Here is a 13,981-nt window from a genome sequence, read left to right as displayed (position 1 = left end):
TCTGCGCGGAGATATGTCGTTTTGGAACGTCAGATCTCCGCGCGGAGTTATGTCGTTTAGGAACGTCATATTTCCGCGCGGAGTTATGTCGTTTTGGACGTTTGTCCACGACAAAGCCTGAGGAGCCAACCAGGATTGGCGAGATACCACCTAAGTTAACGGTTTTGTAATAAAAATGTATGCTATTTTTTGATTCAATACAATAAACATATATAAGTTAAAAAAACAAACTTTTTTGACGATTTTTTTTTTAACTCTCGGGTAAATATATCCTGTTTTTGAAATGTTATACCTTTTTGAATGCGTACGGATCTCTACGATCATATGGCATTCATTAAAAAAAAGTTGTTGGCCAAAAAACGTTTCGCTTGCAAAGTCCACCTTTTTTGGAGTATCTCAAGTTAGATTCTGGATTCCACTGGATTTATTCAAGCCATATAAATAGGTAGCTTTATCTAAATCAATATACTTACTTTGCATACCCAAGCCATTTGCTTGAACATAATATTAAACAAGTAAGAGGTTCAAGTCGGGAGCTCCCTTTTCTTCTTCCAATATCAAATGCATATATATATTCTATTTTAGATGCTATATGTCAAGTTTGGTGACTCTAGTTCTTATTATTTACCAAAATTGCCCAAAAACAGGATATCGATATCGATATCGAGCATCTACATCTAAAATTTCAAGTCTGTAGCTCTTATAGCTTCTGAGATCCTTGCGTTCATACATGGACATGGCTAGATCGACTAGGCTATTGATGCTGATCAAGAATATAAATACTTTATGGGGTCGGAGAAGCTTCCTTCTGCCTGTTACATACATTTGGATTTTGCACAAATACAATATACCCTTATACCCATTTTTAATGGGTTCAGGGTCTACTTAACATCCACACCCATAATTGAGTCTTAATTAGGAAATAAAAACGATAAAAAGGCAGCACAGAAAACAATACAATCGCAATTGCAATGCTGTTGATAGAATTCAAAGAAGACGCACATGAATGTGTGTGTGTACATTTATACAGAAATTCTTGCAATATCCCCGAGCTGCCGCAGGCCAGCCGCAAAATAAAATGTTGTGTTTCTTAACCGATCTTAATGAAGTTTCCACAGTAAATCTTACTGTGCTATAGAATGTTTGTGCATTCTCAAAAAGTCAATTGCATTTAAATTGTGGCTTTTATTGGTGGGCAGCATAAATTGGTTTATTTACTTGATTTATAGCTACGCGTTGGTAGCGAGGATGTGGTCATAGCTATGAAATGAAAGATATATATATCTAGAAGCCATATATCAAGTTTAATTTTCCCAAAAAACAGTACTTCGATTTGATATCGGAGTATGTTATCGATTATCGGAAACAAACTCGTGCTGAAATCCTTGCGTTCATACATATGGACGGACGGACAGACGAACAGACAGGCGGATATGGCTAGATCGACTCGGTTGTTGATGCTGATAAAGAATATATGTACTCTATGGGGTCGGAGATGATTCCTTCAGCCTGTTACATACATTTGCACAAAATCAATATACCTTTCTTATACATTTTCATTGGGTTTACGGTATGAAATATGTATATTGCCAGAGTATCATAGTCTGCTCCGAGATGGAAACCTAATGATATTTTGTATCGAGCGCAGTTTATTAACTGAAAGCAGAAGGGATAAGAGACTCTGGTTGAAAGCGGCAACAATTTAATTAATTAATAAATTACTTGTTTAATTAAAATTGTAATTTCCTTAACATTTTAAGAGGCATAGTTTTTTCTGGTTTGCTGACTAGATTTATCAATTGTGGCTTGTAGCTGGGCTGCACGGGACTATAGAGAGAAATAAAAACGCATTATTGCGCACACTTTGCACATTAAAATTTATTTTGTAGCATTAGACAATTTATTTTTTAAATTTTTATTTGTATTTTACACATATTTTCACACACACAATTATAATTTTTACTTAATCAAAATTATGTTTTATGCTTTTTTTAATCCATTCATTAATTCATTTGAATGCTCCGTTTTGAAATTTTATCGGGGCCATTTATAGTTTACATACAATGCTTGCAGTCGTTAGTCGTATGCGTGCTTATGCTATCCAAAAAAAAAAAATTATATATTATTATATATATATTTATTCAGTTAGGCATATAACATCTAATAAAAATTGTAGTATTTGTTTCTTTCTTCTGTTTCGCTTTTTGGTTTTTGTTTTTTTTATTTTTATACTTGAAGTATGCGTTGCTCGTTTACAAAAAAATTTGCTTTACAAAAAATCTATAGTATTATCCAAAGGCTTATTTATCTAGTAGACAATTACGAGTAAAATACTTGTAATTTTAATTATTGTAGTAAAATCGCTAAATCTCTGACAAGTGAACAGCAGCTCGATTTGGAGCCGCCTGTGCCGCTTGCTTGGTTAGTTTTGCTTATATTTACACAATTTCACTAGAGTCGAATGATTTAAAAACTAAAGAAAGGTTTATATATCTCAACTCAATAGCCAAAGCTAGGCTTTAATTTCAGCTCAAGTTAAACTTTATTGAAATTAGATTAGCTAAGAGTGTTTTGGCCAAAATCTGATGACAACGAAATGTACAAAAACTTACTGCTGATGCTGCATAACATTTATGAAAGCATATGTAGTATTATCCAAAGCCCGCAGCATGTCTGTGGAACTTTGAGTTCATGAACAAGAGCTTAATGCAAAAACAAACAACTAAAAAAAGGAGCGTAAAAACAAATGTATTTCACCTCGCTGCTCAATTATTTAACACTTCTACGATAAAAAAAAACACCTGCTGCACAAATACATATGCCCAAATTGATGAGAAATACCACAAATAGGTAGGCATGCCGCTTGCCTCCAAATATAAAAAAAAAAACATGGGCCAGCAACAAGGTGTAATCAATTTTATATTATTATCGCCCCTATATGGCGGGTGCAGCAAATGCTTTTAACATTTGCTCTCGGATTCCACATGAATTCGGTCAGCCAACAAAAAATCAATTGAAAATTGCGTATAAAAAATAATTGTAATAATGAACCAGCATATTTTTTCGGTCGCTCTACCCCGCTCTCAATTTCTGTCAAAAAGTAAACCCCATACAGGTTAACCCAGGTTACGTGTTATTTTAGCAAGTAAAAAGTAAAAAGAAGCACACTTTCAAACATTTTTCCATATTTTTAATGAGTTTTGCGGTCAGAGAATGAAAATTCAATTTGATGCTGGCATTCATAATGTGTCCAACTGTCTCCGCGTTTGAGCCAGGTCGCCTTTTAAGTATACACAAAAATTGTCTAACGGCTGTGACTTTGCCCTCGAGTGAGTGCAGACCGTTTGTAATCACCCTCTAATCCTGCTAATGATTTGTGCTTCAAAGTGCAAGGCTGCATGACAAGCGCATCAAGTTAAGCGTAATGAGTGGTTTTTGCCATTGAACCAGCCCACAGGACAATCGGTTCCTGATCTGTTATCCCTTGTCTTCTATACCTCCCAAGCTCTCGTGCTCATCATTGGCCGTGTTGCTGTTCGTCTTTCAATTCAATCAATCAAATTGCTTGGCATTTTTGGCTTTGTACCGGGAAAACGGCCACGCCCCTCTGCACCTCAGCCCCTATGCCATTGCGTCCGTCTGTTCCAACATTCAAATCTTTCACTTTTTCAAAGCGGAAAATTATGAATTATGTATGTAGAAGAAACATTGATGCAAATATTTTCAAAATGCTGAAAAATTCATCATTGTTTTTTCTTCTCAAAAAAAAAAAAAAATTCCTTCTTAATCTTAACATTCTTAAATATAGTATTGTTTTAAGAAATTGTACAAAACTATTTCGGTTTGTTTTTTCCGTCATGTATTCTTTCAGTTTAAATAACTAAATCGTTTAGATATCGATGCTCATTTCTCTATATGAGAGTTTCAATAATGTTAAAAAGAGCTAAGATAATTGAAAATTATATGACATGAAAGATACAAAAAATGCTCGTCGAAAGTGAATGCTGGAACACGTCAGATGGGAATTTTTCGGCTTCAATTGACGCACTGTGACAAACGTTGACCGCCAACGCAATATGGTGACAGTGCTAATTGTGAGTTGACAGTTTTCCCCAACCTGATGGGGAGTGAAAAGCGTAAAAAAACAGAAATAAGCTACACTTGAACGCTTGAATGAGCTTGGTTGGGGCGATGTCAGAGATGACATCGTGCATCAAATTCATGAATTCAGAACGCGTGTCCGATAATCAAATTGACGTTGAAATATGTGAGTCTGTCCAATTAGCAGTTGTCCTCGTTCTGCTGGGTGCGGGGTTGGGGGTAGTAGTGGGTGGCTTTATTAAAAACAATTTAATTAAATGATTAAAACATCGCTCTAGCAACAACTCTCAGAAGGATGAGCTGAGAGGGGAAATGCACAAAAAATCACTTAAAAACTGTTTTCACGCAAATTGCGGCAGTGAGTGGGCAAAGGGAAGGTCTGGAGAGAGGTAGAGGGCTAGCGTGCTGCACGTGCACGTGATGGATGGACTCTGTCTGCTGACCCACGATGTCCCTGGACCCGAGCCTGTTACCCGGGAATTGCGTTGCGACGGCAACATCGCCGTGTCACGTTCGTCATGCATGTAAATGAAGAAGTTTCTGAAAGCCGCAAGTTAAGCAACAGGAGCCTGGCTGGAGCAGGGCGAGGAGAGAGGAGGTGGTTGGATATGTCGAGGCAGCAGAATGCAGCTGACAATGTCCACTTGGTGGTCAACGTTTGTGTGCACATTCGAGTTGTCGCTGTGGCTGTTCTCGTTGTTGTCGTCGTCGTCGTCGTCCTGGCACATGTTGTTCATACGCCACGTTGTCAAGCGTCTGCTTAGTGTCTGCACGTATGCGAGCTAAACACGGCTCTGGACAGCAGCGACTATTTATATACATATACATGTCTTGTAAGTGCTCTCTGTCTGTGTGTGTGTGAGTGTGAATGTGTGTCTGTGTCTGCCTGTCCTCTCATTGTTTTCGGCGAGAAACTTGCTGGCGATTTGGTTGGCAAACAGCAAAGAGGCCGAACGCCCAACTGCCGGCGCAATTTGAGACAATGTTGAGAGCCGAAAGTGGGTGAAAAACAAGCCGAAAGAATTAAAATTACCTGGCTTTAAAGCCAAAAATGCATCTGAATGCGACACTCGCTTCCGGCCGGAAACGTGGCGTTTGCTATTCGTTTGCCTGATTGCGCCACGCCGTGTCCATGTCCGCGTCCATGTTGGTGTCCGTGTCCGAGTCCGTATCCGTGTGCATGTCCGTGTCGTGTCAACGGCGCCGCTGTGGCTGTGGTTAATATGCCAGCCATTGTTCCGTTGTTTTTGTCCACGCTGTTGTTGCTCTTGTTGTTGCTGCTGGTCACAATTGTTGTTGCTGCTGCTGCTGTTGCTGATTGGCGGGCAATCCTTAAATGTCAATGGGACGTCATGATAATCACGTCTGGCGCTGAATTCCGTATGTCGATGAACACTTTGGACTCTTCGTTTTTCTGCTGTTTGCCGGCAGCACCTCCTCCGCCCGCTTTACTGCTGGGCAACACCGTCTGGCCGTGTAACTGGCCGTGGCCCTTCTGCAGCTGCATTTGTCGCGTTGCAACGTTCGGTGGCTGGTGCTGTTGCAGTATATGCTGCTGCTGCTGCTGCTGCTGCTGGTGCTGCTGATGTTGGTGCACAGGATGTGCATGATGTGAGCGCTGTTGCTGCTGTTGCAACTGCTGCTGCTGCTGCTGGTGGTGCTGCTGGTGCTGATGATGATGGTGGCAGATCTCCTGCGGCTTGACTACGGAGGCCACTATCACGCCATAATGCGACCGCTGGCCCATGCTGCCCACGCCGCTGTGCCGCTCCTCCAGCTCGAGCGACTCGTGCTGCGACGGTGCGTGTTGCATATGCATTTGGCTACGACGCGCCAGTGTGCCCAGCATCTGTGCCGGTGGCGGTGGTGTGGTCGCTGGCAGCGACGGCGACACGGCTACCAGGCCCGGTGCCGTGCCCTGCTCATAGCCGAATGTGGAGAAGAACCGCGGCGGCGGCGGCGGCATGGCAGCGCCCGCTGCGCTGCCACCACCCAGCGATGATGAGCTGGACTTTTGTCTCATTAGCGTCGCAACGGCACTGGGGCTGTTCGCAAACAGCGATTCCCTGTGGGGCGAAGGTAAGCAAAGATAAGTGAAACATTTCAATATTTGTCTTTCATGTTCCTAACATAAACCCCACACCCCGTGCAGCACTCGTCGCACCGGAGCTCAATCAGTGCGTCTGTTGCGGGCACGGGTACGGGCGGGGCTCCGCTCCCATCATCAGCCATATGGTCGAAAGTATGCGCGTGCCCCAAGCTTGAGGCAAAACAAAGACTGTGAACTGTGATTGTCACCAATATTGTGACTGTAACTGTTACGTTACTTTTGCTGTTGCTGTTACTGTTACTCTGACTGTTTATGTTTACGTTACAGCTACTGTTACTGCCTGATAAAATTATAGTTTAAAATTATAGCTGTTGTTGTAACCGTGACTGTTACTGTTACTGTAACGAATGTTGCTTTAACTCTGTTACTGGCGCTGTTGTCTATTCTGTTACTGTCATTTGTTTACTATAGTTTTTGTACCTGGAATTTTGTATGTTACCGCAATGTTACTGCTCATAATGTTGTTACTCTGTCGAGCCAGAGGTCTCTCTGTTACCTTACAGTTGCAATTGCAAAAACCTCTGTTGCTCTACGTGTGTCTGCTAATATTCCAGTTACTTTTACTGCTTAAAAATATCTTGATGCCTAGTTAGTGAGACCTTTCTACAAATACTTTTTGTTGTTAAGTGATATCTCAAGCTGTGACTGTTACTGTGTTGCTGCAGTTCTGTTTTTTTACTTCACTTACATTAATGTAACTGCTACTGTTACTTTTTTTATTGAGTCATAAGTAGATCTAGGAATGTATGCGTGCCTGTCACTGTTACAATTCATATTAGTGACTGTAACAGTGTTAGCCACTGCGAATCATACGTATAAAGTATAAATGTTTCTGTGACAGCTTCTGCGATTCTGTTAATATGACTGTTAACAGTTAACGTGAGCTTAAGCCTCGATTATTGTGTTCAGAACTGAAATTTGCATTTTTCACTTAATTATTTAAAAGAATGTACATATATTTTAGTATAGATCTTCCAAGACCTGTCATATGGCCATTTAAGTTAGCATCTACTTTGACAAAGTATAGGAAATCCTCTTCGTTAATGCTGCTTTATTGGACAATTGTGATTTTCTAGTTGTATTTCGTGATACTGACTCCGCTTCGGGTATGGCTCTGTCATCTCTGACGCGCGTGCTTGCGTCATGTTTGTGATTGCTGTGCCACCTCGTCGCGCCCTAGACCCTACCTTTCCCATATGGGAGCTCTGACTCAGCTGTGTACAGATGGCTCCGGCCCAATGAAGACGCATGCAAATACAAATATTTGCATCGATTTGTGTTGTACAAGCATCAGGCACTGTGTTTTCGGGTCTTGAACACGTTGTCTTGCCCATGCCCCGGCTCATAGCCATTTATATACACGTACTGTGCCTTCATTCCATCATCAGCCGCCTCATGAAAACATTTTCATTGTTTTTGCCGTTTGCTCGTCGTTGACTTTGCAATTTGTATTATAGCTTGGGCGCGTCTAGTGTAATGCACATATGCTGATGATGATGACCACGCCACGCCACGCCAGGCCATGTAATGCCAGCCCTGCCCAGCGCATATATCCCCCAAGTCCGCCATACATTTACCTCGTTTGACAGCCCATATCGCAGGCATTAACCGGTGCGGTCGCAATAGCTGCCTTTGTCATCATCATGTCATGCGTTCCCGTGGTCGTCGATGAGGACTCGCCATCGTCGCCATCGATGCCACCGCATAGGCTCGTTTGGGTCATATCTGGATGGCGACGTAATATGCTATGCTCCTTCTCTTTAAAGTCAGCCTTGCTCGACTGTGTAGATATGGGCACCGCCTCGCGATAGTAACGATTCGAAACGTCATCGAGAATTTGTAATGACGTCTGCGAATGCTTTTGTCTGCAATGCATAAAATCAATAAATCAATTAAACAACATAATAAGCTGAAACGATCTACATAAGTCAAATCAAGAAAACAGCTAGAGATATGTAAGTCAGCTGAGACTGATACGAGCTTCAAAGCTAGCTAACGAAACTGTAAACATTTACAATTAGTTCAATTCACTGGAAAATTTTAAAGTCTTGCAAACATTTTACATATCTGCTTTATGAATGGTTTTCCTATTCCTTTTTTAAAAACTGTTCTATTTTATTGTTGCGAAATTTGAGAATTTGAGCAATTCAAGAACTCTTCTACATTTCCCTTAAAATTCTCCCAAATGAATTGGTTCATACTTTTAATTAAAACAAGTAAGGAAATATTTTTTTTTACTGTGGCACACATCATCTGGAGGTCATCATATTTCACCTGCAAACTGAAGTCATTGTATAAATATTTAAAATGCTGTCTTCATTTGAAATTGAAATTATTTACTGTCTTTGTTTATTCTGTAACTTTTTAAGCTCGCAGCTTTTTGTCTTTTTGAATTGTTGTTTTATGCCGCAGTCGGTGGCACACAAAATACATTCGCAATAGGATTTTTAATTAGTCATGCAAAGCAGCTTCTTTAACCTTTTTTTTCTGCCTTGACTAGTGCAGATAATGTGCTCCACTTATTTTTTACGGTGGGGTCCGAAGCAGCGGGTTATTCGGTATATACTCACCTTGATATGTTTTCGCGCGAGCGCGCCTTGGAATTGCGACCCACCTCGTCCAGTTTGCTCTCCTTGGACTCGCGTATGTGCTCCTGGAATGACCAAGAAATGGCAGCGAAATGGCCACAGAAACCAATAAAATGCATGAGAAAGAAAGAAAGAGTGATAGAGAGTGAGAGAGAGACGCGGCAGCGATAACGAGATATGTATATACCCAATATATAGGTATAATAAGCGCAATAATAAATATTTTCAATTAATTTTGCGGGCCTGATGGCTTATGAAATGCTCTGGCTTGGAAACGGGGCGCAGGGTAGCAGCGGGTAATGGGAAGCCATAAACAAAGCCCGCATTTCAAACTGTTTTAAGCAAAAGAGCTTGGTGGATGCAGCTTGGCTGCTGGCTGAAACTGGATGCTGCTGCTGCTCGATGTGTTGTTGCGTGCAACGCGGCGTATGCGTAATATTAATTTTCAGCGCTTTAACGCTGGCTTCGGCTGTCAACTGGATAACGGGGCAGCAATTAAGTGCCCGCCACCTGATTCCTGATGCCCGACACCCCCTTCACCAGGCCACCCGAGTGCCATACCCCGCCCGCCACTCAAGACAACTGGCCGTCATCGCTGTCGAAGTCATTAATACGCCGATTGTGCGCGTGGAATCGAGCTGCACTTGAGCGTGCATAAAAGGAAGCGTAAATACGCAAATACTACATAATAATGAAGGCGCTGGGGCAGGACAGAACCGAACTGGATAGGGTGAAACGGAGCTGTACGGAATGTAGCTGGCAGGGTTGAAGGGGATCAGGGCAGGTCGGCCAACTCGAGCAGGGCAGTGTGCGGCTGGCGATGCTGGCAGTTGGCCGAGCTGAAGGAGTTCTTGCACTCCTTGCCAAGATTGCCGCATTGTGGTCGCCATTCGACATCATTCCAAACTGCATTCATAATAAAATATGCAAGTCAAACATTTGATCCACGTTTTCCCCCTTTTTCTCTCTCTGTTTATTATACAATATTCCATTTCCATTTTGTGTCCATCATTTTAAGCTGCTTGCAGTTTGAATAACTACGACTAAAACTTCAATTATAACAAAAAAAAAAAACCCCAAGGAAAGTAAAAGATAAAAAAACAACTGCAATTTTCAATTGATTGAAACAGAGGTTTCAATATGCAAATCACGCTACTTTATAAATATATATATATATATATATATAAATATATATATATTACCTTTATGGACTTTTTAAGTTTGTCTTTTTTGAGTAATTGGTTTGGGTTTTTTGATTACTTTTGCGTTTCCCCAACGTATTTTTTCTTAGGGTCACAACTGTGTCTAAGGTGTGCTGCGTTTTATACCCTTGCAGATGGTACTTTAATATAATCGTCTAATGTTTTGCGGGATTTTCCAGATATCATACAAAACTAAACAATAATAAATCATGTTTCAAGAGTGATTTATCATACAATGGACATATATATTTTGTCGTTTAGTAAATTTAATATCTATAGCGGTTAGTCTGCAAGGGTATTAAAATTCGCCGGCCGAAACTGGTCAGTTTTCAAGTGCTTTAACAGTTCTTGGCAGCATTTCCAATTTGCTCGTTATACCCTGTTCACAATTTGAAATAGCTAATATATATGCCTATTTTTGAATCAAAAATAACGCATAAATAGTCGTGTATATCCGCGTTGGCGCTTCCCACCCAAGGACGGGTCTATCACGAAAACATTTCCAAGAAAATTTGGTGTATTCATCAAATTTAGCAGAGTAGTGATGTCCTAAAACCCTTCTTATAAGCCACATCATAAGCCCTTTTAAACCATTTCCATTTGCTTTTGAAATGAATTGTGCAAGGTATTGTGCTGTCGTTTATAAGAGGCTGCAAAGTTTTTAATTATTATTGGTTGTAACTACAATTATTTATTAAATAGCTTTAGGGCTTATTGCTTTAAATTAAAGATATAAAAGCCAAAGCAGCATTTCAACATTTGAAACAAACTTTTCTTTTGCTTAAGTAATATGCATTTAGAAATTACAAGTAAACAGATTTTAGTAAGTGTGCGTGTGCTCTCGGTGTAGTTGTTGTTGTTTATACTTTAAATAATTGTTAACCATTCACTTTGTGGCCCAAATCGTAGCTTAAAGTGCATTTGGTTAATAGGAATATGTATGAAACAAAAGAAATGCTACTTTGAATTAAAATCTTGATTGTGTGTGTTTCTGCCTTTGTCTGAAACAATTCATTTTGTTGTCTCAAATGCCTTTTCACAGTCGTTAAATATGTTTTCAATAAATATTTCATTGAGTACATGCGCATTTATTGTTATTCCATCTATTAATTAGATAACTAACACGATATTCGATATATAGCCGACTAATTTTACTTTATGGACTATCTAAACTAAATGCAGCTTATTTTTGTTTATGCTCATGCATAGAGCATTATAATTTTGTAAATTTTAGAAAGGGATCCCATAAGGTTTATATATTCTTGATCAGTATCAATAGCCAAGCTATTTTTTGAGCTATCTTGAGCTAGCTCGGCAATTATGAGTTTTACAATTTTCCACGCAAGTCGCCACGCAAATATTATGCCTCTCCCTTAAAATTTCATAATAGTTTCTTAAAGTTGAACAGATCTTTTTTTAATTTATAAATTATAAAACATAACGAAGGTTGCATTGTGAACTGTTCAAATAAAAAGAAAATTGAATTTTCTTTCAAGAGTTCCAGTTGAGTCGCAAGCACAAAAAGAAAATATTTCCAATTTTTGTCCGAATGGAAAAGGAAATGTAAAATACATCTCTTTAAGCGAAAAATACATTCAAGTCAAAATGAATTGAAAGCATTGTGACAACAAGGATTCTTTTGAAAAGAATTGTATATTGCCATTTGCTGCACCTTTAATACCTATGCTAAAGCAAGCCAATTGAGAGTTGAGTCGGATTAGGGAAAAAGCGCGGGTCTCTTTTCACAAGAAATAAGCGTCAAATTTATCAACAAGGGCAATGACAGTGCGAATGGGAAAATGAGATCGACTGATGGCAACCTGTTCCACGTCCATGTTTACAACTACAAAGGCCGCCAGAGAAAAGAGGGCTGTGTGTTTGTTCTTCTATTAAAGGAGTGGGTCAGACGCCAATGTGGTCAAATGATTGTGTGTGTGTGTGTGTGTCTGTGTGGGATTGATTGTGCAATAGCTTAGACATTTAATGATGCACCATCCATCCACACAACTCTTCAGTGTCCACAGTGGCACGTGCTAAACGATCGAAGTTTGATGGCGTCAATCTAGATGATTTTATTAAAAAATTTCAAGGCTTTTTTGGCTTTGAGCTTCGACTGATGCAGCTGGGCCGATGGCGGCGGCGGTGGTGGTGGTGGCGGCGGTGTCAACTCTGGCAGTATGGCATCCGTTTCGGTGGATGTTGACGATAAGTATGCCGTGCCCGTGGGGGTGCCCGTGGGGGTGCTGCACTGCAGCGAACTAGTGTAGGAATTGCTAGAGCTGGGCAGCTCCAGTCGACCATCCGTAATGGGCATGCAGTGGCCAGCGACCAGCACGAATTCATCATCCTCCGGCACGGTGGCACTGTCGCTGTCACAACTGAAGCCAATGCCATCATCGTATTCATCGTCCTCATCCTCTTCCTCCTCCTCATGCTCCTCTTCATCCTCCTCCAGCTGATCCTGCTGCTGCTGTTCTGGCTGCAGCTGCTCGTCCAGGTGCTCCAGCTGCTGCCCATAGTGACAGCCATCGTCGTAAGCCAGCGTCTGCCCCGGACCATTGTTGCTGTCACATTCGTAAGCGTAATCGCAATCGGAATCGCAATCATAGTCGCCTCCCAGCGGCGCTACCTGCTGTGGCACCTCAAAGTTGCACTTTTGACTACTGCGGCTGCAGTCGGTTCTGTTGCTATTGCTGTTGCTGTTGCTGCTGCTGTTCAAGTTGCTCCGCTCCAGGTCATTGTATTCTTCATTCGAATGCTGCTGCTGCTGGAGCTGGAGCTGCTGGAGCTGCTTGCGCTGCTCGTTCTCGAGATTGTATGCGAAGTCGCACATGAAATCGTTCTGTAATCCCACGAAAATGGCGCTTTTTGGAGCGCCCAACACAAAGGAGTCGATGTGATAGACGCTATCACGCAGGGCTGGAACATCCTGTGGATAAAACATATAGAAAACAGAAGAACAGAGAGAAAGGCAGGGAGAGAGAGAGAGAGAGAGAAAGAAAGAAACAGAGACAGACAGACAGTGTGTAGAGAAGATGGTGTGAAAGAGTTCAATACCGAAGGTGGGAAAGAGAGAGGGAGATAGAGTGTGTGTGTGTGTAATAGAAAGAGTGAGAGAGATATATACACCTACAGACACAACAGTAACGAAAGAGAAAGAGAAAGAGAGAGAGAGAGAGAGAGACAAACGCGAGCGAAAGAGATCAAGAGCTGTGCCAATCTATGGCTAAATGTGCGTGTGTTTGTGAGACAGGCCAAGACGATGACAGTGAAAGAGAATGAAGGAAAGAGACAGACTAGTAGCAGGCGATAGGATACAGGAAGTTGTGGCAAGGCTAAGAGTGCATCAAATAGTGGCGCATGCATGACGACTCTACCAGCAGCCACTTCGCACAACAAGCACATAAAGACAGTTATCATAAGGATGTTGCCACAAAATGCTGTAGGCCACATCGGTGAAGCAAACCGGACAGCAACCCAAACACAATCTTATGCCAAATGCTTTGAGAACCAACTAAAAAGCTTGTACAACCAGAAAAAAAAAATAAAATAGAATATATAAAAAAAGGGGCAAACAGAAAGCGGAGCTTCATAACATAATCATAAACGAGGAAAAAATTATAATGATAAGTTTTGCGACGCAACGAAGCTTGAATATATCCGCTTCGAAATGGTTTAAAAATATATTGAGACCATCTGCAATAGCCCTAAAAAAATGATATATATCATTGCTCGACTCAGAGATATCCTGTGACTCGAGGGTTGGTATCCAACGTTAGCCAAATTTGGCGTCTTTGTTCCTAGAAAATTGTTGTTACAAAATCGATATTTATCGTATGAATTCCATATTTCAAGTCTGATGATGATACTGATCAAGAATATATGTATATTGGATCGAATATGTGTATCCTTTAGCCTGGAATGCAACACCTTTATTCCCCATTCCTGCCATTTACACTACAAACATTATATCGAAAATA

At 40.9% G+C, this 13,981-nt stretch overlaps 1 protein-coding gene across 1 annotated transcript in view; it reads right to left on the bottom strand.

The window, feature by feature from the left end:
• Positions 1-3,791: 3,791 nt before the first annotated feature.
• The window catches only part of LOC115771344, an 85,953-nt gene continuing 75,763 nt past the window's right edge, over positions 3,792-13,981 (bottom strand). Inside the window, exons 10-12 of the mRNA XM_030717015.1 lie at positions 8,782-8,864; positions 7,789-8,076; positions 3,792-6,167 (exon numbers count right to left, since the gene is read on the bottom strand). Coding sequence (XP_030572875.1) covers positions 5,441-6,167; positions 7,789-8,076; positions 8,782-8,864 — 1,098 coding nt within the window. The 3' untranslated portion in view covers positions 3,792-5,440. The remainder of the gene's footprint in view (positions 6,168-7,788; positions 8,077-8,781; positions 8,865-13,981) is intronic.

The sequence above is a fragment of the Drosophila novamexicana genome, unplaced genomic scaffold (genome assembly GCF_003285875.2).
Source record: "Drosophila novamexicana strain 15010-1031.04,08,12 unplaced genomic scaffold, DnovRS2.1 tig00000068-arrow-arrow-pilon, whole genome shotgun sequence".
Taxonomy (NCBI): domain Eukaryota; kingdom Metazoa; phylum Arthropoda; class Insecta; order Diptera; family Drosophilidae; genus Drosophila; species Drosophila novamexicana.
This window is presented reverse-complemented; position numbering and strand designations above follow the sequence as displayed.